Below are 24793 nucleotides of genomic sequence, written 5' to 3'. Positions count from 1 at the left end.
CCTTAAGCATTGACAGTCCCAACCTGATGTAATAAAGTAATTTTGCTAAAATTACTGTTTAAAAAGCTATTACCTGTATTTGAGTGGGGAGCACTACAGAGGATTACTGCAAGGCTTGTTTTAGCACATGCCAATTAAAATTCAATTGATAAACACTTTTTTACAACCATGCAGGAATTCAACCATATGGAGTATAAATAAATTCCTACACAAGTTTCATAGAAGTCTTTATGACAGTGCCTTACCTTCATTATAAAATGAAATCTGGTCAAATTACTTTTGTAAAATTTATGCAACTTTAGAGAAACTACACCTGGAAATTTACTTTAATAAAATTACATCTGAGTATGCATTCCCTGGTGTTCCATTTGAAACTTACTCTACTTAGTTTTATTTAGAGGACTTGTGGAAAAAATCCTTAAGATATTTATGCAGTAGAAATTTGAACAGTAGCTTAAATAGGGTTCCTGTAAATTTGAAAGAATAAGCAATGGCCCATTATAACCATCGGTGCAGTTTTAAATATCTTTATTTAAATAGTCAAAATAAATATTTGATAAGATATAGCTAACCAAAGTACCACAGCTCTTTTTTTGAAGCACAGATTATCAAAGTAACATGAGTGCCACCTTCTGGTTTAGGCATGAAAACACTTTGGGCTGTTCATCTTGCATTCAAAACTTCTAGCTGAAGGGTGTAGGTTTTTTCTTTTTTTCCTTTTTTTGTTTTTGAAAAATAATTAGAATGTTCATCTTCAACATTCACAGAATGTTGTAAGAACAAAAATAGTTAAACGCAAGAATTCAGTAAGACTTGCTTATCTTTAGTGCCTGGAGCAAAATAACTATATAAATTGTGCACAAATATTTTTCCCCAAATATAACTTCATAGGTGTCAATCCAATTAAAACACATGAATGACCATAATTTTAAATAATTAAATGCAGTGGCTTGTAATACAAGAAGTACTCTTGGAATCAATGTACTTTGGAGTATATTTTTGCAACTCTTTTCTACCCTAAAAAAATTCCTCTGTATTAAGTGAAATGTGTGCACCTCCTATCCACGAAGTGACAGAACCTAACAAAGGAAGACTGAGAAATTCAGCGAATGTACTACTACAAATGGCACAAAGAACTGCAGCCCATTTTATATTTGCTGCAACAGTCAAATCACAAAGTTGTTGCAAAACTATGGGTAAATTACAATCGAGTTCAGGTCCACTTGTACATTACTAGCTTTGCAAGGGTAAAAAAAAAGTTTTAATCCTTTTGTTTCACTTCACACAATACCTACAAAACTGTATTGCTGTTATATCAGAGTCATTTGATAAAAGATACTAAAGCTGTTTCAAAGCAACTGCAATTTAAGAAACAAATTTGCCCCAACTCTGGTGTTGCCCCCACTGCAGATATAAATACAACTGCACCTTCTTTGTGCTTACAGTAGTAAAAATAATTTACCAACAGCATTGGTTCTGGGTGTCTTATTTTTCTCCATATTCAGTATGGACTGGAAGCACCTGAGGCCACATCCTGGGTGACACTGTGCTGTGTCAAAACTGTAGTTTTGTATTGCATCATGTTGTATGGACTTCTAAATTTTGTCTCCCAACATTTCAGCTCTCTATGTGATACCATACACTGGTATATGCCCACACAAAGCCTGTTTTAATCCACACACTAAGAAGCCACTGCTAGTTAAACATTATAATTTCACAACTCCGCACACTTCTTCTGTATATTGACTTGCTGTCAGTTAGGATTGTAACCCTTGAGTCTTCTGGAATACATATAACAACTTACATATTTTTTTAAATGTATAACTTTTTTGAACAAAGCCCATTCATGTGCTGATGTCCCAGCAAATTCTCATTCAAATTACGAAGACAGCCAGTTATTGCACTTGTATCTCACAGCAGCGAGCACTTCAGGAGGAGAACCATGTCTTTTTCCACCGTTGCCGTCCTCATACTTTCTTATTCTAAAGCAGCAACAGTTCATGATGTATTCATCAGCACTTAATCAACTCCTTGTTTGTCAAAGGTTCTGCAACGACTTCATCACGCATGAACTGTTCCTAAAGACAGCAAGTAGAGGTTTAGTTGATTTTTATTATTTTTGGATCTCCTCTCCCTCAAAAAACACCAGACAACCACTTGTTTTCTAGCCTGGGTATAACTGGTATGAATCTAACAAAACGTGAGAACCATAACATGCCTATTAGATAAGAAGAACTATTAGACTAGCTGACAGGGCTGCTAAAGTCATAGATAGATCTTAACATCACTGAGATTGTTTTGATCTGTGTTCCACCCCACACTCACCCAAGCTGGCGTGTTTTAAAGCCCAAACGCGGCAGGAGAAGAACACCAGAAAAACCAAGGGGTGAGGCAGGAGCCCTAGTCACAAACAAAAGGGCCCCTAGCTCGCACAACCCTATCCCATGTTTATCAATGACTTTAAAAGCTGCCACCGCGCCTTCCTCAGGGGATAGCGAACCGAAACTCGACTTGGGCGGACCCGGCGCCGGGGGAAGTAGGCCGCAACCCTGTGGGACAGCCCTCTCCCCGCACCCACCTGGTCGTAAATGACGCGCAGGATCAGGGAGCAGCTGGGGCAGGTGGCCACATCCTCACCGTTCTCCAGATCCTCCTGCAACAGCCCCGGAAGAGCAGTCACCGACCCGCCACCTGCCCGACCCACAGGCACCCGCGGCCGGCGGAGGCGGGACCGCGGCCTAACGCTGTTCTCCTCCGCCTCCCTCCCCCGCCGCCTCGTCCCTGCACGCCCGCCGTTACCCGCGTGATGAGGAAGCGGTCCCCGCACGGGCACGGGTAGCTGTAGGTCTCGGTCTCCTCGTCGTACTCGAAGTCCTCAATCTCCACCTCATCGTGGAAGACCGACATGGCGCCGCCGGCAGGCGAGGGACGGGGGCGGAAGGCACGCAGGAGCGCACGCGCCGCGACCGCTAGCGCACCCCGCCGCGTGACGGGGCGGGGCGAGAGCGCCCCTTGTCACGTGATGCGGCGCCGGGTAGGAGTGCTGCGGCGGAGCGCGAGGGGGCGGGTGGGGAGTGGGGCGCGCGCCTCGGGGATCCCTTGGGGAGCGGGGGTGAGGGTCAGCGCGCGAGAACGCGGGGAGGTGTGGGGGCGGGGCCGCGGGGGAGCTCCCCTGTTCCCTCCGGTCCCCGCCGCTCCCTCCCCACAGCCGGAGCCCCGCAGGTCGGCTGGAAGCGGTGGCCGGGCCGTCGAACCCCTGAGCGGCCCGGCCGCCCTCTCCGACCGATACCCTCCGCTCTTCGGCCCTGCCGGGTTCCCCGTCCTGGCCGCCTTTCGGCCTGAGAGGCGGCGCGGAGCAGTGATCCCTAGCGGCTGAGGGGGGCGGCCGGGTGTAGCCGCGACCTTGTCCTTCCCCGCCTCCCGGGACGAGGCGGGAGGGCGGCGAGGACGCAGCCTTCCAGCCTCCCTAGCACTGCCCCGCTTCAGGCAAGGGCAGGCTTCTCCCGTGTGCCCCCACCGCCGTGTGCTCCTTGATGCTAGGTCAAGGGGAGAAGGTTTTTCTGGTGATGACTTCTGCAGAAGGGACAGTTTGTCTAGAGCGGTATCTCGTAGCGATCTATGCACTTGCTTTTGGCAGAACATTTCCTATCCTGCTCCATTAAGTATCCCTGCTTCCCCCTCAACGCTCTCTTGCATTAACTTATGCAGTAATTTGCTCTTCAGTGTGATACAGGTTAACTAAAAGTAACTCTCTCCCTTCAGATACACTGATGTAGGATTGAGGAAGAGAAGAGATGCAGTCGTAGATCTCAGGCAGTATTAACCCAGGGCTAGTGGGTCAGAGGGTAAGGAGAATGAATGATTTGCTTGATTTCAATTTTAGGCAAAGAGAGCAAGGAGTCATATACAAAAGAAACACTCATTTCTCTCCACGAAGCAAAGGAAGAAAGGGAATATTTGGAGCGGCTATTTCTGTAGGGGCGGCTATTTCTGTAGGGGCTTGGGTAAGAAGAGAAGAAAAAAATAATGGGAGAATATCCCACCAGACAGGAGCTTGAGAGGCTGAAGTGCTGTGCCTCTTGGAGGGCAGGGAATTGGAGGAGCCAAGAAAGTTGCAGAGATGCCAGATGGGGGAGAGGCTGTTCACATTTTGTAAAAGTGACTCAGACTTGTATATGGTAGAGGAGAACCAGGACTCATGAAAAGAGATTTTGGAATTTATTTGCTACAGAGTAAGCATTACAATTGATTTTCATTGTGATTTTCAGGATTGGAAAGTGATTGATGATAGTGTAAATGGAACAAGTATCTTGAACTACTGTTCAAGAATTACTTTTAATTTGGGGTATGTATAGTCTCAGTCTTAAAATAATCTATATCAATAGGATCTTTCAGCCCTGACTTCAAACTTGTAGCTGCTACAATAACATAAGGCTGACATTTATTTTGTTTACAGTATGATGTATTGATACTGTACTTAGTTCGTTGGTAGAACCATGTGTAGAACTGAACATATTTGCTTCCTAAAGTGGTAGCAGTGAACATGAGAATGAGGCCGGCTTTAAGCAATTGTCAACCTTAGCAGCAGAATTAAACCAAATATGTAAAATAAACAATCCAGAATCTTTGTGTTGGATTTTAAAGTTAGGCTACTTGTTTTACCTGCAGATGTCACTGTGTTTAATAGCAATTAATTATGGAAAGGGTTTTGAAGGATGTGAGGTGATTTTAAAAAAATATGAAAAAAGAAGAATTAAATCATTATTCTCAGTCTTTGGCCTCTGAAGCAAAGCATCGGACTTTATATGGTTATTGTGATGTGATGGTTTAATTAGTCACGGCTATTGGCATAAACAGCTTACATAAGAATATCCACTTTCAAACTTCCTTCATTTTTGCTTTGAATTAGTTAATGTGGTAGAGTGAAAAGCCTGAAAACATGAATCAAAAAGCACTTGGAAGACTAAAAAAAGGAGATGAAGATGGATATAACCAAGGTCTGCTTTCTGAAAGATTCCAGATGATAAAATGATCTCATGAATTTGACTAACTCAATGATTTGTGAGCACTTGGGATTTACAGACTGAACATGCTGATGTAGAGGAATGTGGCTTTTTCATTAGATGTGTACTTTGTCTGCTCAAATAATTTAAGAATGTTAATACTTTTGCTATCAATAGCTTCTGCACATTTGCATGTAGAAAGTGCTAAAGTATTTTGTTTAAATACAATACTCTGTATATGCTATGGCAAAAAAAAGTTTAAGTAATTTTGCTTACTGCTAGTAGATGAGTTTTAAATAATTCCACTTTGAAAAGTTGCAAGTTGCTGTGGAATTAAATGGCTAAAAAGCTATGAAAGATTATGGACAGTTACAAGCTGCAGGAGGTATTTCTTATGCCTGAAAGTGGGCATTTTGAATAGTTACAGTAAATGTATTCCATTTCAGAGCAGCCTAATTTATGAAAGCTCTGCCTCCCATTTGTACAAGATTACAAACATGACAAATTACTAAGTGACCAGCCAATGCAGCTGTTAGTGAAAGCCTAGAGAGGATAGGCCTGATTAGTTAAACAAGCTGGATTGTTGCCATTTCAAAGGATTCCAAATGAAAAACAACAACATTGTGAAAATAAATTATATGCTTTAAAAGAATGCAGGCAAAGAGATTTAAATGGAAGTAAAAGATTAAGAATGCTTTAAAGAAGCAATGGACTGCATTGTAGAAATAATGCGATAATTCGATAGGTGACAATAATATGATAGAGAGGTATGCTAATCCGTTTTAGGAAACACAAAGGCAGATTTACAAGCAATAAGAAGTATCTCTTGGCTCGCTATGAACCTGTTCCTACACTTTGTAAGTAATGGATATTTCTGACTTATTTTGAATATTGCATGTGTCAGTTTATCTTTCTCTGTCATAGCTCCGTTTGAGCATGCAGTTCTGTAGCTTTACTCAACGTTTCACACCAGTCCTGCAATTTCTCAGTGTTCCTTTGAAGCGAGGCTGTATCTTTCAGCACGTCAGCTACTCCTCTGATTTAGTGTGATACATTCTGTCTCTTCATCCAAGTTAGTGATAAAGTTACTGAGCAGTATTGGCCCCAATATCAACCCCAGGGTACTCTTGCTGTTACTAGCCAGCAACTGAAGCAACTTGAAGCCATCAAAGCCTTCAAGTCTGCCTGCCCAGCCAGTTTTCAACCGCTCCAACAGTCCATCTGACCTCAGCTTCCCAACATGTGTGCTGTGGGAGATGGTGTCAAAAGCCACAGGAGAGTCAAGGTATATTGTACCTATTCCTGTCCCCTTCGCTGTGTGACCAGACATTTCGTTGCATTAGATGTTCTAATTTGTCAAACATAATTTGCAATTTGCTGTTGGTAAATCTGAGTTGAATCTCCCTGATTACTTTCCTAGCTTTCACACAGGTTCCAAGAGGACAAGCTCTGAGCATTTTTTCAGAGACTGAGATGATGTTGACTGGACGTAGGCATTAGGTGATAGCTGGTTGCCTCACAAGCATGTCACCTGTGCCTGGTAGCAACCTTGAGCGTATCCCATCTGGCTTCATACGTTTGACTACATCCAGCTTCTCCAAGCAGTTGCAGGCCTCGCTCCTACTTAGCCCTCTCCTTCCTAAACACTACTGGTACAAGCAGAGGTCTGGGTGGAGGCATACTTCTCTATCATATTTCTGCCTGTGAAAACTGAGGCCAAAAAAAAAAGTGTTGAGTACTTCAGCCTTTTCCATATCATCTGTGAAAAGATTGTTTTCCCCTTCAACAGATGGATGCACATGTTCACTTCTTTGTGATACTTTAATACTTTTAAAATTCCTCATTGTTATCCTATAGTTCTGTTGCTGGTTTTAGCTCCAGCTGAGCTTTGGCCTTTCTGATTTAATGGAAATAAAGGGTGAAAACAAGCCATGTCAAACAGTGGGTATTTTATTTAACAAATATTTATATGGATTTTTCAGGAGCTGGTGATTCTGAAGACGGCCCAGTCATCATGGCTCATGCTACTATTTATGTGGGTTTTACTGTTCCTCAATTACTGAGAAGTGCTAGCAGAATTTTTCCTGCTCATTCTGCATCGGTGGTGTTGAGACGCTCTGCTTTTTGTTACTGCACAGTGAATGGGTAGGTTATCCACATACAAGAACTCTTTTTTTTAAAAAAAAAAGAGAATGTCATGATAACACTGTCAAAATGAAGCTGGCAAATTATTATAGACCTATAAATACTTATTTATCTCCCAATGATATATTTATATTTAATTCTTACTTAGACTTGTGTCATCTGTAGTCTGGATTGCACTGGTAAATTATGTTAATAGAAATTCATATCAGTAAGGGACAGGAGCACAGCTGTCAATGACAATTACCTTTGTTTGCTTTTTGTTGCAGCACAATAAAATCAAAAAGGAAAATGGATCATCTAGAGAGGACAGCAAATAATTTTCGCCAGGAGGTTAGTGTTCTGTTGTTTAGGATGTAAGTAATTTTTTTTGGTGTGAAGAAACTGGATAATTGTATTTGATTCTTAGGCTTCATTTTGTCTTGTACTGGAGTCTGTTTTACTTCTCTTTCTCCTCATTTTTCATATTTGATATTGTTGTAAAATAAGTGTATTTTGTGGTCAGTGGGTGAAACGTAATGAGTTATAAAAATTGTTGGTGACATGTGATGCTCTTTACTTTGGACGAGAAATTTAATAGAATTCTGGTCAAGTAATGAGTTATGATAAGTAATGAAAGGACACCAATAGTCATTTCTACACAGGCTTCTCAGATTTTTATGGATTTCTACAATTCTGGTTCAAATCTGAGAATAAAAAAATGTGGAAAATGTCCTTTTATAGCATAGCAGGTAAGATAAATACAGGCATTTTGAAGGGCGAGATGATAGACAGTTGTAAAAAGGATCTTTGTATCTATTTTAATTCACACATACAAGGAAGACAGAGCATTGTTCTCCATCAAAATCCATAAATGCTTATTCTGGATCTCAGTTTTGTGCAGTAGGCATTCTTTTTCATAATATGCAGAGGTGAACGTACTCTTGTATTTCATATGGGTATTTTCTTTCTGTAATAAGCTAAAGTAGATGTTTTGAAATTTTAAAATACTGGGAGAATATTACTTCAATTCTCAAAAGTGTTTCACTAGTGAAACAATTCTGCATTTTTCTTAGACTTTTCAGGAGAAGTAGGGCACTTTTTTGACTGAAAAATCCTATCTTTAATTCTCAGGAATTGGGAAACGGTGCCCAATTTTTCTCCATTGTGTAGTTAGCTTCTCTCACTCCTGAGTAACCGTTCATGACGGGGTAGTCACACAGCAGGACAAACTCTGTGTTTTCAAACACACTGTACAGTTGTTAATGTGCATACCTGTGCATAATTAAGTCCTTCTCTGCTACGTTTTTCCCTAACCATGAGTATAGTTGAGAATAAGTCACAGGCCATGTGGATTCCTCTCAGAACGAAGCTGAGTAGAGAGGATATATAGGTAGAATAGGGGATATGTAGGTATGTATAGCTTCTCAGGTGGATCCGATTTGTGCCAAACTAATTCAGTACATGGACAGAATGAGTGTAGAGACAGGTACAGACAGATGTACGTTCTTTTTTGCTTCTGACAAAAAAATAATTGCACTTTTGAGTTCTGCAACTATGTTGGGTTTTTTATTTTGGATATTTTTAATTGCTTGGCTTGCTTACTTTTTCTGCTTAACATAAACACTGGGTAGCTGGAAAATAGGCAAAAAATGGGTCCTTATGAAGTGTTGGAAGCTCTGAGGTGGGACAGCGAACTGTGTAAGGTCTGAGGAAGAGAAGGATGCTGAATGGGATAGGAGAAAGAGCAGAGCTTCTGCTACTGCAAATTCTCTGCATATCAGAGGATTATGCTGTTTCTTTTTTTAGTGCTTGATTTATTCTTTGTTACTTTATTTCTGACTACTTTAAAATCAGTTTATTTTAAATCCTCTGCTTGGTTTTAAATTCCTTATAATCAGCAGTTGGCTTCCTTCAGTCTGTATTGCCTTATTTGGCCATTTCAGTCCTGCAGAAAGATGAAAGAATCAGAAGTCTGTGTTGCATTAGTGTGCATGCTACACAATATTGCCTGTTGAAGAGTGGTAATGGGAAGGATCAGGGCAAGAAAAAGTGCCTAACGCTTTCTTGAAACGCAACAGCGAAGTCCTGTATTGTCCTCTCTCTCTCGCTGCAGCCTTGCTCTGGGTCAGTTGGATACTCTTGCGATGATCCAAAATACTGGTTGAATGTCTTTGATCACCCTGACTCAAATTCAGTTTTTGTAATAACTTTCTACTGATTAAGAATTACATTTCCAGTGCTCTGTCAGATGTATCAGCCAAAGAACAAATCAGGGAGTGTACTGAAGAGTAAAGAAGGGAATGAAGAAGATCCAAACTTAATGTCCATTTCCTGCATTTAAATGATTGTTCTGATGGAGAAACCCTAAGTCATGTGTCTGACATATCTCTTGTTAACTTAGAGTGATTGCATTCCCCATTTAATATTGTCTGCTAAAGTGGAAAAGAAATGTATGCTACTTTATTTTAAATTGGCAAACGTCCTGCTGTTTAATGGGACAGTGGACGTGTTCAGATGTTGCTTTATGAATAAATTAATTTCCTGCCATGTGTTTTAAATTAGAGCATAGTTGCTTAAAGTTTAATTTTTTTTTTATCTCTTTGATCTTATACAAATGAGAAATGATAGAGTTTTGGTGGCATTATTAGTATTTCCTAGTGTGGTAAATGACATCAGCATTTTTTAACAGAGTAAAATCTGTATATTGGTCTGTGTAGAAAATATTTAGGGCATTACTTTCTTTGTAGAGGAAAAAGGTTAATAATTACAACTCCAAAAATACCTGGAAAGGAAAGGCATGGAGGGGAGCAGATGAAAACCCTTATTGTACTGATGGGCATCAAAGAGTTTAAGTGGGGAGCTTGTCCCCAATGGTCCTGTTGCAAAATTTGCTTTTCATTTCAAAAAGCATTATTTTTGATATTTATTCCTTTTTAAAATCTCTTTAAAATCGATATCAACTATGGCTTTTACATCCCCTCCCATCTGGTTGCCAAGCAAACACTCTTCTGTTAAACTAGCAATGAATGCTTTTGTCACAGTTTCCCTGTGTACATAGATCACATATGTGGTCAAATGGGTATGTGTCTAAAAGCAGTAACACAAGGCTTCCTTCCTTAATGCATTATGCATAATCTTTCAGTAATGCATTTAATTACTTAAATAAAACTAGATCCAGATCCAGAATTCTCCCTGGGACTTCAGTAGCAGCTAAGTTTCCTTTGTCAGTCTTCATATCAGAAATCTTTTTACTTTGTTACTGGAAAGGTGCAGGAATGCTTGCCTTGTATATGTGTCAAAAGAATCTGAAAAGGGGTAACAAGCAATCACTTCTCTTTATCACTATGTTCTCTTCAACCGAAATAAAAAAAGGTTGTGTATTATCTTAGAATAACCCTGACAAAAGTGGTAGACATGGTTTTCTACTTAAAATCCACCATTTCTCTATCCAGTGACTACGTAAGTGAATCCATTGTTGTTTCTCTACCCCAGTGAAAAAATATTGATGCATTAGGTAATGAAATGCCGCAGATAACATGCAAAGTGATAGATATCTCATACACAGATTCTTGAGTACTCTTGCTGCAAATGATATCTACGTAACACAATGGCTTATTTTCCTTTTGTTAGGTAATTTCACAAGCAAAAGTGTGTGGAATCACCAATGAATCAGAGACAGTCAAAAGACTTCGTTTGTCTATCGCAAATAAGGATTTTACTTTTAAAGCGGGACAGTGGTAAGATCTTCAGATATTCGAGGGGAAAATTACTAGCAGAAGTCCACTATAACAAAATGATGAAAGGCCTCTGATACTTGAGTCCTGGGGCAAAAAACATTAATTTATGTAATATGATGCTTTATTATTGGGTGCTCTGTGAAATAGCTGATATTTGGCGTAATTTTAAAATAGCTATTATTAAATAAGCTACTATTATGTTTAAAAGGGCAAAAATGGATATTCTTTAAATGTTCAGTTTGATTGTTTCAGTATTTTCCTCTGTTTTATGTATATTACATTGTTTCTTCAGGAGTACTTTGAAGTACACTGCACTTTATTCTGCAAGCTGTCTTTACTGTATTTACTAGTTATTTTTACAGTGGAGCCGAGACTGCTGCTGATTTGCATGTTACTTACTTTTGGTTTATAATTAAATCAGAATTGCCTGTTAACTTTTATTTCTTCCTCTGGAAGTTTCCACTCTGAAAATTAAGCCTGTTAGGTCAGATTAATAGATAAATATAGATAGGCAAACTTGAAAATAAAAAAACTTGAGTCATTAAGCCTTTAAAATAATTAGCTTTCTTTAAGCAACCTTACAGCTTTTTTCCCCAGGGAAATAGCGCATTTTCATATTTGTCTTCCTTCCTTGTTAAAAATAATACCACTCAATCTTTTTTTTTTCCCTCTTAAAAAGTAACGTGAAACTATGAGTAGTTCCTTTTGGTATTGGTCATTTAAATGTTCTTAAACTTTTTGTTGGCTTAGGCCATCTGAAAGTGGTTTTGCTGGAATCAAAGTATAGTTGGTAGGGTATTAGCAGCATATGTTACTCATGTAGTGTTAATATGCTGGCTTTTAAATTTAGAACCAGAACACAAGATGCTGATTGCAATAATTTGCTTGTGGAGTAATTTGCTGCAGTTTTTGCACATGTGCAGTGACTCATAGTAAATTCTTGCTTGCCAGTACTTGGAAAGTGCATTTACCCTCCAAAAATGTTTTAGAAATTATCATGCTGAAAACTGAAAGCTTTAATTATAATTACTCTTTTTCATTTTCATCTTCCTTGAAAGTATTCTAATGCTATTGTAAGGGATACACAACTTTTCTATACTTGTAGCTATAAACTGCAGTTGCATTTTTTTGATGAGCAGTACAAAACACCGGGTCACAATTTCCTGAGTAGAAAAGGCTAACTTGTTAGAATTTGCTATAAGAAGATCTTAGAGCCAAAGGCTGTCACTAAAATGCACTTGAAAGTGCTCTAGTTATCAAGTTTTTCAGACGCAAAAGTGAATTTGTTTTGCAAGCGTGCTGGCAGATATTGGTCTTTATCTGACTTCAAGTAATAACGAAGAGACTTGTTGCTATTACACATTTTGATTTACTAAAACATGCATTGAGATATATGCTTGCTATAAATACTTTGAAGAAGTAGCTTTATGATTTTAATGTTTCTGACCTCTTCTCCAGCAATTGCTAATGGTTGTTCTTTTCTTAAAGATTTGGCTTAGGAAGCCTTTAAAAGGAGGGAAATGAAAAACCACTGTAAGAAGCTCTGGTTTTCATCTTTTTGCACTTCTCCTTATTGTGGGTTTATATGTAGGGATTTTTTTTTCCTTTTTTTTCCCCCTATGACTACTCTTTTCACTGAAGTTGTCACAGATAGCATTTCTTCAGGAGTCCTCTTATCCTTCCTATACACAGCTAAGATGAGACAAGCCATCAGAAATGCAAGCTAGTCCACTTGAATATTGTAGACTATGCACTGAAATCTCTCATAATTACGTAACTGGGAAAGAAATACTAACATAGAAAGAAACATATGCCTACATAAGTACTTTAGAAGGGCAAAAACTATGTTTGATTTAGGTTTTACAGCAGTGCTTGGTTTTGTATGTATGTTTCCCCACCAGGCACAAATAACGTTTCCCTTATATGTCAAGCAGAACATTTTTACTCCAATGTAAATTGTTACTTTACAGCATAAATGTTTTGGTTGTTTTCTTTTGGTTTTGGGTTTTCTTTTGGTTAATGTAAGTTGTAAGATTATTTTCCACCAGAGGGTGGTAAAGAGCTTTAGTAGCATCTTGAGGTGTTCTTTCACACAATAAATGCTGCAATACAAGAGTCGACCTTTCTAATCTCTTAGATCCTTACTGCCAGGAAAGCTGATCCCCGTTGTCAGTGGGACTGCAGAAGCTGAGGACAGCCAAATAAGCCTTCGCAACTTTTTTTTGGTTGGACCTTTCATTTGCAGTCAGATACCTTTATACACCATCAAGTTTATTAGCATAAAGTTTAAAATGGTGTAACTATAGTATTGTATATATCACAATTTGTGCATTCTTTGAGAGAAAGAGAGGATTTTTTTTTGAAGGGTGAAGCTTTTTGGGGAGTAAGCAGGCAAGATTTTTTCTTTAAAAAGTAATGAACTATTCAAAGTGCTTCTCTCCTCCCTCAAGAATTTGTTATCTCCGTGGAGAATACAGCTTTGCTGTGGAAAGAAAATATCTGTGCAGTAGAAGCTAGTCTTTTATTGCATTCTCATTTAACTAATACTGAGCCAGCCTAACTCAGGCTTGAACTGAATGATGATTCTCTTCCACTGGAATTGCTTACCAGTGTATTTGTTTCCTAAGTGGAGCAGCACAATTAGTTTTCAACCTTAGTCTTCTTTTGAAATACCAGGATTTTGTTATGGCCTTGAGCACTTCCAGGGAGGGGGCATCTGTAACTTCTCTGGGCAACCTGTACCAGTGCCTCACCACCCTCATAGTGAAGCATTTCTTCTAAATCTGCCCTCCTTCAGCTTAAGGCAGTTACCCCTTGTCCTATCACTATGTGCCCTTGTAAACAGTCCCTCTCCAGCTTTCTAGTAGGCCCCCTTTAGGTAATGGAAGGCTGCAATAAGGTCTCCTGCAGCCTTCTCTTCTCCAGGCTGAACAACCCCAACTCTCTCAGCCTGTCTTCATAGGAGAGGTGCTCCAGCCCTCTGATCATCTTCGTGGCCCTCCTCTGGACTTGCTCCAGCAGGTCCATGTCTTTCCTGTGATGAAGACTTCACAGCTGGATGCAGTACTCCAGGTGGGGTCTCACAAGAGCAGAGTAGAGAGGAAGAATCACCTCCCTTGACCTGCTGGTCACGTTTCTTTCGATGCAGCCCAGGATATGGTTGACTTTCTGGGCTGCAAGCGCACATTGCCAGCTTATGTTGAGCTTCTCATCCACCAACACCTCCAAATCCTTCTCCTCAGGGCTGCTCTCAATGCATTCTCCCTCCAGCCTGTATTTCTGCTTGGGATTGCCCGAACCCATGTGCAGGACCTTGCACTTGGCCTTGTTGAACTTCATGAGGTTCACGCAGACCCACCTCTCAAGCCTGTCAAGGTCCCTCTGGATGGCATCCCTTCCCTCCAGCGTATCAATCGCACCACATAGCTTCATGTTGTCGGCAAACTTGCTGAGGTTGCTCTCAATCCGACTGTCCATGTTGCCAACAAAGATATTAAACAGCACTGGTCCCAGTACCCACCCCTAAGGAATGCCATTCGTCACTGGTCTCCACTTACACATCGAGCTGTTGACCACAACTCTTTGAGTGTGACTACCGAGCCAATTCCATATCCGCCAAGTCGTTCATACATCAAATCCATGTCTCTCTAATGTAGAGACAAGGATGTCGTGTGGTGTCATATGCTTTGCACAATCCCAGTTAGATGATATCAGTTGTTCTTACCTTATCCACCAACACTGCAACCCTGTTGTAGAAGGCCACCATATTTGTCAGGCACAATTTGCCCTTAGTGAACCCCTGTTGGCTGTCACCAATCACCTCCTTATTTTCCATGTGCCTGAGCATAGTTTCCAGGAGGATCTGCTCCATGATCTGCTGGGCATAGGGGTGAGACTGACCAGCCTGGAGTTCTCTGGGTCTTCCTTTTTTCCCTTTTGAAAAATGGGGGTTATGTTTCCCCTTTTCCAGTCAGTGGGAACTTCACTGGACTTCCACAACTTCTTAAATATGATAGAGAGTGGCTTGGCCTCTTCATCCGCCAGTTCCCTCAGGACCCACTGATGCATCTCATCAGGTCCCATGGACTTGTGCACCTTCAGGTTCCTTAGATGGTCTCGAACCTGATCTACTCTTACAGTGGGCAGTCCTTCATTCTCCCAGTCCCTGCCTGTGCCTTCTGTGATTTGGGTGGTGTGGCTAGTGCTGGTGAAGACTGAGGCAAAATAGTCATTGAGTACCTTAGCCTTCTCCATATCCTGGGTAACCAGGTCTCCCGATTCCTTCCAGAGAGGGCCCACATTTTCCCTAGTCTTCCTTTTATCACTATAGAAACTTTTCTTCTTGTCCTTAACATCCCTGTCCAGATTTAATTCTATCAGGGCTTTAGTTTTCCTAACCTGATCCCTGGCTGCTCAGACAGTTTCTGTGTATTCCTCCCAGGCTACCTGCCCTTGCTTTCACCCTCTGTAGGCTTCCTTTTTGTGTTTGAGTTTGTCCAGGAGCTCCTTGTTCATCCATACAGGCCTCCTGGTGTTTTTGCCTGACTTCCTCTTTGTTGGGTTACGTCGCTCCTGAGCTTGGAGGAGGTGACCCTTGAATGCTAACCAGCTATCTTGGGCCCTTCTTCCCTCCAGGGCTTTGTCCCATGGTACTCTACCAAGCAGATGGCCAAAGTCTGCTCTCTTGAGTCCAGGGTAGTGAGCTTGCTGGGCACCCTCCTTGCTGCCCTAAGGATCTTGAACTCTACCATTTCATGGTCACTGCAGCCAAGGCTGCCCTTGAGCTTCACATCCCCCACCAGCCCCTCCTTCTTGTTGAGAACAAGGTCCAGCATGGCTCCTCTCCTCATTGGCTCCTCTATCACTTGGAGAAGCAAGTTGTCATCAACGCATTCCAGGAACCTCCTGGATTGGTTATGCCCTGCTGTGTTGTCCCTCCAACAGATATCAGGGTGATTGAAGTCCACCATGAGGACCAGGGCTTGTGAATGTGAGGCTGCCTCTATCTGTCTACAGAGGGCCTCATCCACTTGGTCTTCCTGGTTGGGTGGCCTGTAGCAGACCCCCACTACTCCCTTTAATCCTGACCCATAAGCTCCCAGTCACCTCCTCGTCAATCGCCAGATCTCCATGCACTCCAGCTGGTCATTGACATAGAGGGTGACACCCCTCCTTGTCTCCTGGGCCTGTCTTTCCTAAAGAGCCTGTATCCTTCCATTCCAGCACTCCAGTCATAGGAGCCATCCCACCATGTCTCCATGATGCCAATAAGATCACAGCCCTGCAGGTGTGTGCACATCTCTGACTCCTCCTGTTTATTGCCCATGCTACATGCCTTTGCACGGAGGCATTTCAGTTGGGTCCCCGATGAAGCCGACTGACTGGCTGGAGTGGCTGGAATCCCTTTGTGCTGCACTTCAGGTGCTCTCCTGCTGACCTGTGATCCTTCTCCCGGCTCTGGGCATCTGTTGCTGGCACTGCCATCAAACTGGTAGGAGTGGGATGGATTGAGGTTCTCCTCCCCCGGCAACTTTAGTTTAAAGCCCTCTTCACCAGCTTGGCCAGCCTGTGACTGAAGATGCTCTTTGCCTTCTCTGACAGATGGACCCCATCAGCCCCTAGTAGACCAAGTTTCTCAAAGCAAGTCCCATGGTCTAAGTAGCTGAACCCCTGGCTGTGGTTGAAGTATTTAAACATTTATGCAACGCAGAGGAGTTTAAATGTTAGATCATAAACCAGTTTCTAACTTTTTCTGGTACTATTTGGAATATCAAAGCCTTACTGTTATGAAAATGAATTATAGCTCGTGTAGTAATGGCTTACCTTCCATACTCTCTAATAGCTGATGTTGCAAAAGCTTAGCCATATGTTACCTTCTAATCTGTAGAAACCCATGCGTGGTTTACTTAAAAAAGAAAAAAAATGTAGTTAGTTATTCCAGTTCAATTTTCTATCACCTAGAAAAAGCTATGTGCCACCAGAGGGCACTGCCGTTCAGTAGGTAAAGCAATTCTGCTCCTAGTAACCGATTTTTCACATTAGAAATTTTTTACAGACTGTGATTTTACTTCAGATATTTCATCTTCCCAAGAAAAGAAAGTGTTTAATCAAAAGTCATTTCCCTAAAATTAGCTTTCCAATCTTCTTATGTTTGAAAATTGAAGAGCCCATCAAAGGGATCGAGAAGAGTGGGATTTAAGGCATTCTATCAGACCATATTGTGTTTTTGTTCTACTATGCAAATAATTTATTTAAACACTTAGAATTCTAGTCTGTTGTGAGACGTGGTATCTAATGCTAAAAGCAGAACGGTTAAAAAACCTGCTCATTTAACAAAGGTGATGACATGTTTCTAGATGAAAATAATTATAAGGAAATGGCGTTACTCAAGATTAAATCCTTTTTTGGAAAAGTTATGTTATGGAAATGAAGATGTCTTTGTAAAGGAAGGATAATTGAAACAGAGGCAGCCATTTTGTTTTGGTTATTGTTTTCCATGTTTGGGGTTGTTGGCTTTTTTTAAACTTTTGTTTCTGGTCTATTTTTAGGGTTGATTTCTTTATTCCTGGAGTATCTGTAGTTGGGGGATTCTCAATATGTTCAAGCCCTGGCCTGTTGAAACGAGAAAGAATATTAGAGCTGGCAGTAAAGTACGCTGTTCATCCTCCTGCTCACTGGATTCACACCAAGGTGAATGAGATTAACTGTGAGATTTGGCTTGTGGGTTTGTTTTTTTTTGGTTTTTTTTTTGGAAGGGTAGGGTGGGTGGTGTATGTGATTTCAGGCCATTTTTCGCTATTGACTGCAAAACTCCTGTTGACTTGTTCAACCGTTTTTAGTACAATGTAAATCTTAAAACCTTTTGTTCAGTAAGGGATTGAAATTAGATGTTTATGTGGTAATATAGTTATTGTGATCTTTTGACACCACTTGGGCTTGGTGGACTTGCAGTGATATTGTCGTTAGTGCGTATAAGGGTTCTCACTCCTTTGGAATTTGTGAACTGAAAAATGTTGAAAAACCTCTGTTCTAAGGTGTGTCCCTGAGAGCAGGCTGTGTTACTCATTACAAAGTTACATCTTTGTAACAAATATAAACTGGGAATCGTTGTCGGATAAATATAGATTATTAAGGGGGAGCAAAGGGAGATATTTAGAACCGTTTTTCTGAAAGGATAAAACAACAGAATATGTCACGATTTATATAGTATTCTTTTAAATATGCAAGGCTTGATTTTTGCTATATTAAAAGTAAAGCCTGACACTTTGGCCTCCTGCAGTGTTCTGTTGATCCGTTTACCCCATTTAGTCATAGTCAGAAGAGTCCTATTTCGGCTGCTGATTGTATTTCATAGATGATCTGTCCTATCGACTTTTGTTCTTTTCACAGCCCCCTGTGATCTGTCCTATTTACTGTTCTCTGCCTGGCATTCGTGTTTCTTAAATGTGCCTACAAGGTTTAAATTGAGAGATTCTTCTAGGTTTACAAATATTGCATTTTTGTTCAGTGGCCAACAGAATTACAGTAAAGATTGATGCAAAATTACTAGAATTGAGAAGACACAAAGTGGTGCTAATCTAGTAGTTAGCATGTGACCATCCACAGTATTATAACTGGTGTCGTATCAAGTTATCTCCACTGGAACACAAAAGAAATAACCTTTTTGAGATGATGTGTAGAAATTGTAGTGCACATGCTGGCAGACCCTGTAATGCCTAAGAGGATTGTCTGGTTTTTGGTATTGCTCTTTATAGAATATGAAGGCCTAACTTCATAATTCCCAGTGTCTGGAGACTCTTTTAGGATTTTTTATGCCATAAATCAGTTTGCTGTTGCTAAGTTTTCTGGTTGAATTTATAGGAAAATCTTTAGTTTAGCAGGTAAGCTAAGTCAAACTGATACTGTAGAGAAACCTCTGGGGTATATATGGATTCTTCTAGCTAAACAAAAGTGCATGCTTTTCCTTAGGAAAGAAAATGAAAAAAAAATAGCAACCTAGAATTTGAAAAGGTTGTATATGTGGTGAAAAAACCTCCGGTACTTAATTATTTAGAAGTTATTTATAAAGGAAGTTGATATCTCAGGGTAAAAGATGTTACGGGAATAGTTAGTACTCATTTACTCTGTTTTTTCAGAGATACTTATATTTATGCTTTAATATTCCTGTATATAAAAATCATAAAGTTCCACAGAGTGTTCTTTATAGCTTAGGAAAATACAGCCTTTTGTTTAGAAAAATGTACATGTAATGTACTGATTGCTTCACTTCTCTGTCTAAGCCATTTCAATGCTGTATTTGCAAACTAGGCTAAAGGACAACACTTTTTCACCCTACTTCAGAATTTATTGGGGTTTTTTTGAAAACTGACTTACTGTTATCATTGCTAGCGCACTGAAATATGTGGGAAACTGCTGCTTAAGAGAGATTTTTCCTGTGTCCTGTGTCCCATCTTGATGAGCTATAGCCAGTTAAGGAGGCAGATTAGACAAGAATGAGATTGGTTTAGAGAAGCATGAATCCAGTCCAGATTCACGTGGCAGAAGGACATAGAATATGGTATCCTTTGTGAAAACAAGCATTTTCAGGGAGAAACAAAGTAAAATGTGGTGGGAAAGCCTGGCAGTGTTCATTGAAAAGGGAGAGAGAAATTAATTTCAGATAAACGTTGATTGTCTTACACTATAATTGAGAGATAATACTTTATGCAATGATTAAGGAAAGGAAAAAACTTTTTTTTTAAATGGTCATGCTCACTATTGTAGGAACCTCTGTGTTCTGTGCCGTGCCCACATCAAAGGGCCTCCTTCCTCCTCCTGGTGGAATTGTTATGTGTTTAAACCTTTGCTTACTATACAGGTGTCATTAATGAAAATCCTTTTGTTTCAATTACTGTTTCCTGAGATCAGGATTTTTTGGAGGAAGTGTTTTTATTCTGTAAATGACTAACTGCTAATTTTTCAGCAGTTCTTGTAGGTTTACTTTTTTTTCTCTCCTCCTTTCCCACCTTCCTTAATTTCCTATCCTCTTTATTTTATTTTTTTAAACCCCGTATATGGCCCGAAATGAGTTCTGTTCTCTGCTCCTATTTTCTCCTGTTAGCTTGCAGTGACTCACCTGGCATCTCTGTACTGCACTTTAACCCTTCATACGGGGATGTAGTGATGGTTTACCAAGAAGATACTGACCCAAATGGGTTTTTTTGTTGTAGCTCTAGTTTTCCACATATAAAAAAAAAATGCTTCGGCAAATTTCTCTAAGGAATATTTTCTTATGTACAAGTGGAGAGGAAGAGAGAAGGTTTTCCCCTGATTTTTCTTCTTCTGTAACTGTGAAGTTGCAAATGCAGAAGTGGTTCTGCAAGAAATATTCTTGTGGATACTTGCTTCACTTCTGGGTGGTTTTTTTTAATTTTTAGGAATGAGGATGGAAGAACCTTCTGCGTCTGTGCAACTCATTCTGACTTCCTTCTGTGACCTCATAGCAAGGCCTTTTTTGACATGAGACTGGGTTTGGGTAAAAGTGTGATCTCACATGTTAACCTTGTGTTTTTACCACCACGTACTGCTGTTAAAAAACTCTTGCATGAATCATTCCTCTTTCAGCTCTTACAGGGGGTGGGAAGGGGAGTCACCATCCTGCCTTATCAGAAGACTGAAACTTCTGAAAGTAGAACTAGATCCCTAGAGACACTGAAACAGATTGCTTCAGATAGCTGGAAACTGCATTTATTTTGAAGTACTTCATTTTTCCTCACTAGTCAATAAAAATAAAAGATCACAGCCCAGCAAGTCTTGTGACTGTGGTGCAAGAATAATATTTCGACTTTTGCTTTTAGTTTGAAAATAAATATCTTCTTTTCCATCCTAGTGTACTCTTGACTCAGAAGTGGCTCTGCGAGTGGGAGGTGATTTCTTCTTTGATCCTCAGCCTGGTGACTCCCCTGTAAAACTAGTGCTGATAGCAGGGGGTGTTGGAATTAACCCATTGTTTTCTATACTGCTGCATATAGCAGATCTTCATGGATACCAAGAGGGTAAAGGAAATGGATACAAAATGGGAACAGTGAAGCTGTACTACAGTGCAAAAAATACAAGTGAACTCTTATTTAAGGTAAATAAAAAGTTTTTTAAAAAAATAGATCACAGATATTCAGCTACTAGTGCCTGTTGCCAAATTACAGAGAGCTCCTCTGTGTAAGACACTGTACAAATAGAGACAAAAGCTCCTTCCTGCCTCAAATCCCACATGCATTTTGTTAATTATGCCAGTGTATAAATTAAGGATGTTATTGGACATACCTGGTCTCATTGACTTCACTGGTAAGTCAATTAACCCTAAATAACTGTATGTTACTATAATGTCATAAGAGCATCATAGTATACTAAGGATTATATATGTGTGTATATATACACTAATAGTATGCATAATGCTATATGCTATAATACTGTAACCACATCATCTCAGTACAGATCATACTGAATTTAAAGACTAGCAAGAGCAATTATATCCAAAGGAAATACTTTCTGAAATAATAGGGGAGCTTTATTCTTAATGCATCGGTTATTATTGGGTACTAGGCTATGAATGAAGGATTTATAAGCACTTCTTATAAAAAAGCTTGTTATAGTACTTCATTAACATTTACTTAGCAGTTAAAGATCAGTTGTCACACTCAGCCATTAAGGGTCACTGATAAGATTTTAGGGTCAAATTTCACAGCTTCTGTAAAGAAGCATCCCTAATGATTTAGGTTTCTTTGAGGTGTTGAAAGCTTTTGATTGTAAGGTAGAGGTGAAAATCTATCATCATTCCAGAAATTGCACATAGGATCCATCACTAGTTTTTCTTCTGTACTTCTACCATATTTCTAGATAGGAAGACATTTGCTTTCTTTGAGAAGTCATGTGTGTGTTGCCAGAAGCAGAATAATAAACTGCAACTTATCTACTCTTCCATTTGGCCAACTGCTAATCTCCCAGTCTGCTCTCAGCGTGCACATTTTTTTCCAGTGCAGGAGCCAGCATTTCCCAAGTTTCACTTCAGCAGAGCTTTTGCATTAGAGGTTCTGGGACAGAAGAGAACACAATGATATGTTGCTGTGCTTACAATATATCCTTCCCTTCAGTCTTCACATGTCCCTCAAATCCAGAACATGCATATGAATATTCCTTACTTCTATGCAGAGGATTGAGGAAACAGGATCATTGGTCTTTATGTTGTTGTGAGATATATCTGTACAAATCTCCACAAGGAACTGCTAGGTTGTTGCTAATGTTTTGGAGGACCTGTTCCCTGAAGCTGCAGCTATGTATAATGTCACCCACATACCACGTTAGAATAGAATTACAAAGGATAGTGTACTAACTTTGCTGCTTCAAGATGCCACTTAGCTGGGTTTTCCTGATTGTGTGAGGACCGAACGTGACCCTCAGTTCCTTGGTGTGGCTGGGACAGTGGGGATAGGTCTTTTCCCTCAGGTCTGTGTTGCTTAGCTGTCTGCTTCATTTTGTACACAAACTCACCAGGCTGCAAAGAGGCTGCTGAGATGTTGAAGTTCTCCTTCATTCAGTTAAAAAAAGCCTGCCTCCTGCCCTGGGATACCAGGAAATAGGACTTTGGTGGTGCATGTCACACGTATGATACCTCCCACTGTCTGGCCAGTGTCACGGAATTAGAGTGATAGGTTATGAGTTGGTGTTGTGAATGACTGCAGGATTATTTCAGCAGGTTAAGTCCTAGCTTAGGCATGCTTTCTGGCTCAGTGCTAGGACTTCAACTCAACGGGATGTGTTTGTTTGCAAAAGTGTTACCAAATTGTACCTGGTTCCATATGAAGGGGACAGAAGTTCAGAGTCACATCCAGACCAGTGAAAGCAGGCCTGTATTAGAGGTGCTAGTGGAACAGCGTACAGCAGCGTCTCCATTCCACATCTTTTTAGGGAATCAGAAACAGATTTGTCTATTAAGTAGAATCTGTCTGGGTTTTTTTGTTAAGCAACCGACAGCAGACTGTTCAGTGTAATAGTTAGTTACTACAAATGCATAACAAAATGAGCTAATTTACCTATTCACAGCCCAGAATCTAGACAGTAACTAAATCTTAGTTTCAGAACTAACTACAGCATCTGACTGACAGATTATTTTTTTTACTATGATTTGAAGTGAAGCAGCTGGGTTTTTGGTGGTAACTATCACATTTGTGACTTAGGGAACTGAAAATTACAGTTTCTGCTCTGATAAAAATAGCATTAGCATTACACTGTGGTTGGTTTTACCTGCAGAATACGAGAGACTAAGGAGTCTAGAAATCTTACCAGATAAAGCAGACGAGACTCAAAAAGTTCCCAACAAATGGGAAATACATACTGCAGGGTTGGTTTTTTAAATGGAAAACCCATATGGAAATGGAAGGAGGAAATTGTAAGGATTTATATGGGGAAGAAATATGTCCAGGAAAGGACAGAACTGGTTCTTAGATCCAAATCTTACAAGTTGCACCCTATTGTTAAAAAAAAAAAAAAAAAAAAAAAAAAAAAGAGAGAGAAAAGCACTAACAGCATAGCTGGTGGTGTAATCATGTTCCAGGTATGGGAATTCTGTGTATGTGTGCAGGTCAGCCATGTGAAATCAAGCCCATCAAGTTCTCAGCGCTGAAAGCAAGAGGCTTGGTGCTCGGTGATCATCAATGCTGTTGTGGGACTGTAGGCATACATCTGCTTTGATTTAATGGCCTGTGGTATAAGCAAGTGTGTTTAACATTACAGAAAAATATTCTTGGTTTGATGAATGCATTTCCTGGCAAGATCGCATGTCGTTTCCACGTTACCCAACAGAGTTCACAGATCTGTAAAGAACTGCAGCCACACATTACAGGTAAATATAATGGCAATGCACAGAGATGATTTTCTGAAGTCTAAGTTTGATTAAATCCTAGAGGATGAAATTTAATATAATTAGTTCTAATGTATGGTTATATACATCATTTAGTATTTTTACATTTAAAAATTCAAAATGAGATGTGAGTTAAACCTAAATAATTTCACTGTGCATATTATGCTTTGGAGAAAAATTTTCCCTTTACAGTTCTTGTTTTCATTTCTAGTAAACCGCCCCTGTTAATTCCAAACTTTATACCGGTATTTCCCACTGCAAACTTTATTCCAGAAACTATTAAGCAAAGTATTTACTTTGCTTAAGGTGGGATTGATGAAGGATAAGCTGACTGCTTGTAAGACGTACTTCATCATGTTTCCATTTCTTTTGTATTTGTGTTAGAGATACCAACCTATTTTTTTTTCATCGGAATGTGGGATGTTTAGTTGTATGTAAGCCATGTTCCTCTTCAGTGACTAATATCCCATGCATTCCAACTGGAAGTACTGATCTAAATTCCCAGAACAAATGGTTTTGGAAGCCTTAAATCTTGATACTTATTATCCTTAAACAAGTCCGGCATTTTTAAGAAATGGTGCTTGAAATACCTCTAACCAGTCATTCTTTTTGAAATGACTTTGTGATTAATAGTTCTGTTCTCATTTCCTACTTTTTTCTTTGTCAGAGGGAAGAATATCTGAAAAGGATCTAGAAAAACACGCATCTAAGGATACTTTATGGTACATCTGCGGTCCACCTCCAATGATAGAATCTATATCCAAACTACTGTCTAACATTGGTGTTCCTAGAAACTGTGTTTTCTTTGAGAAATGGTGGTAGGGACACCTGCTGAACAGCAAATACATTATTTGTTTCCAGTGTATTTTGATAAGCTGAAATGTACAGAAAATGGACTATGAATTATTTGGAAGATTTTACTTCATACATGAAGACATCCTCAGTCATGATGGTGATCCTTTAATTTAACTATAATACACTTGTAATAGTGTGCTCCTTTTGGGGGAAAAAATGATTTTTTATTAAAGACATTAACT

General features: G+C 39.9%; 2 protein-coding genes across 5 annotated transcripts; one reads left to right on the top strand and one right to left on the bottom strand.

Moving 5' to 3' along the window:
* Window positions 1-503: 503 nt before the first annotated feature.
* On the bottom strand, window positions 504-2932 carry DPH3 (diphthamide biosynthesis 3). Its single transcript, XM_054814681.1, has 3 exons — window positions 2800-2932; window positions 2579-2653; window positions 504-2078 (listed from the first exon to the last, which is right to left on the bottom strand). Exons 1-3 carry the CDS (start codon window positions 2905-2907, stop codon window positions 2013-2015), a joined length of 249 nt encoding a protein of 82 aa, XP_054670656.1. The 5' UTR covers window positions 2908-2932; the 3' UTR covers window positions 504-2012.
* Window positions 2897-24793, top strand: OXNAD1 (oxidoreductase NAD binding domain containing 1). Of its 4 annotated transcripts, none has more exons than XM_054814680.1 (9): window positions 3857-4232; window positions 6986-7148; window positions 7415-7478; window positions 10758-10864; window positions 17413-17554; window positions 20733-20769; window positions 20878-20975; window positions 23630-23738; window positions 24424-24793. In XM_054814680.1, the coding sequence occupies exons 1-9, from the start codon at window positions 4199-4201 to the stop codon at window positions 24576-24578; spliced, it is 909 nt and encodes a 302-aa protein (XP_054670655.1). In that variant the 5' UTR covers window positions 3857-4198; the 3' UTR covers window positions 24579-24793. The 4 variants fall into 4 exon arrangements, with proteins under 4 accessions (XP_054670651.1, XP_054670655.1, XP_054670654.1 ...); XM_054814679.1 differs by having other exon boundaries at window positions 20875-20975; XM_054814676.1 differs by lacking the exon at window positions 3857-4232 and adding an exon at window positions 2897-3034 and having other exon boundaries at window positions 20733-20975.

This window comes from Grus americana, chromosome 2 (genome assembly GCF_028858705.1).
Source record: "Grus americana isolate bGruAme1 chromosome 2, bGruAme1.mat, whole genome shotgun sequence".
NCBI classification, from domain to species: domain Eukaryota; kingdom Metazoa; phylum Chordata; class Aves; order Gruiformes; family Gruidae; genus Grus; species Grus americana.
Note: the sequence above shows the minus strand (reverse complement) of the source record. Positions and strands in the feature narration are given on the sequence as shown.

What these genes read in the sequence shown, in the direction of transcription:
- DPH3 (XM_054814681.1), bottom strand. Translation starts at nt 2,907, where the DNA reads ATGTCGGTCTTCCACGATGAGGTGGAGATTGAGGACTTCGAGTACGAC. An exon ending in ACCGCTTCCTCATCACGCGG is followed by an intron (nt 2,654 to 2,799) that starts GTAACGGCGGGC and finishes GGGCTGTTGCAG; the next exon opens with GAGGATCTGGAGAACGGTGA. An exon ending in TGCGCGTCATTTACGACCAG is followed by an intron (nt 2,079 to 2,578) that starts GTGGGTGCGGGG and finishes TGCTGTCTTTAG; the next exon opens with GAACAGTTCATGCGTGATGA.
- OXNAD1 (XM_054814676.1), top strand. Translation starts at nt 7,018, where the DNA reads ATGGCTCATGCTACTATTTATGTGGGTTTTACTGTTCCTCAATTACTG. An exon ending in ACTTTTAAAGCGGGACAGTG is followed by an intron (nt 10,865 to 17,412) that starts GTAAGATCTTCA and finishes GTCTATTTTTAG; the next exon opens with GGTTGATTTCTTTATTCCTG. An exon ending in CTCACTGGATTCACACCAAG is followed by an intron (nt 17,555 to 20,732) that starts GTGAATGAGATT and finishes TTTCCATCCTAG; the next exon opens with TGTACTCTTGACTCAGAAGT.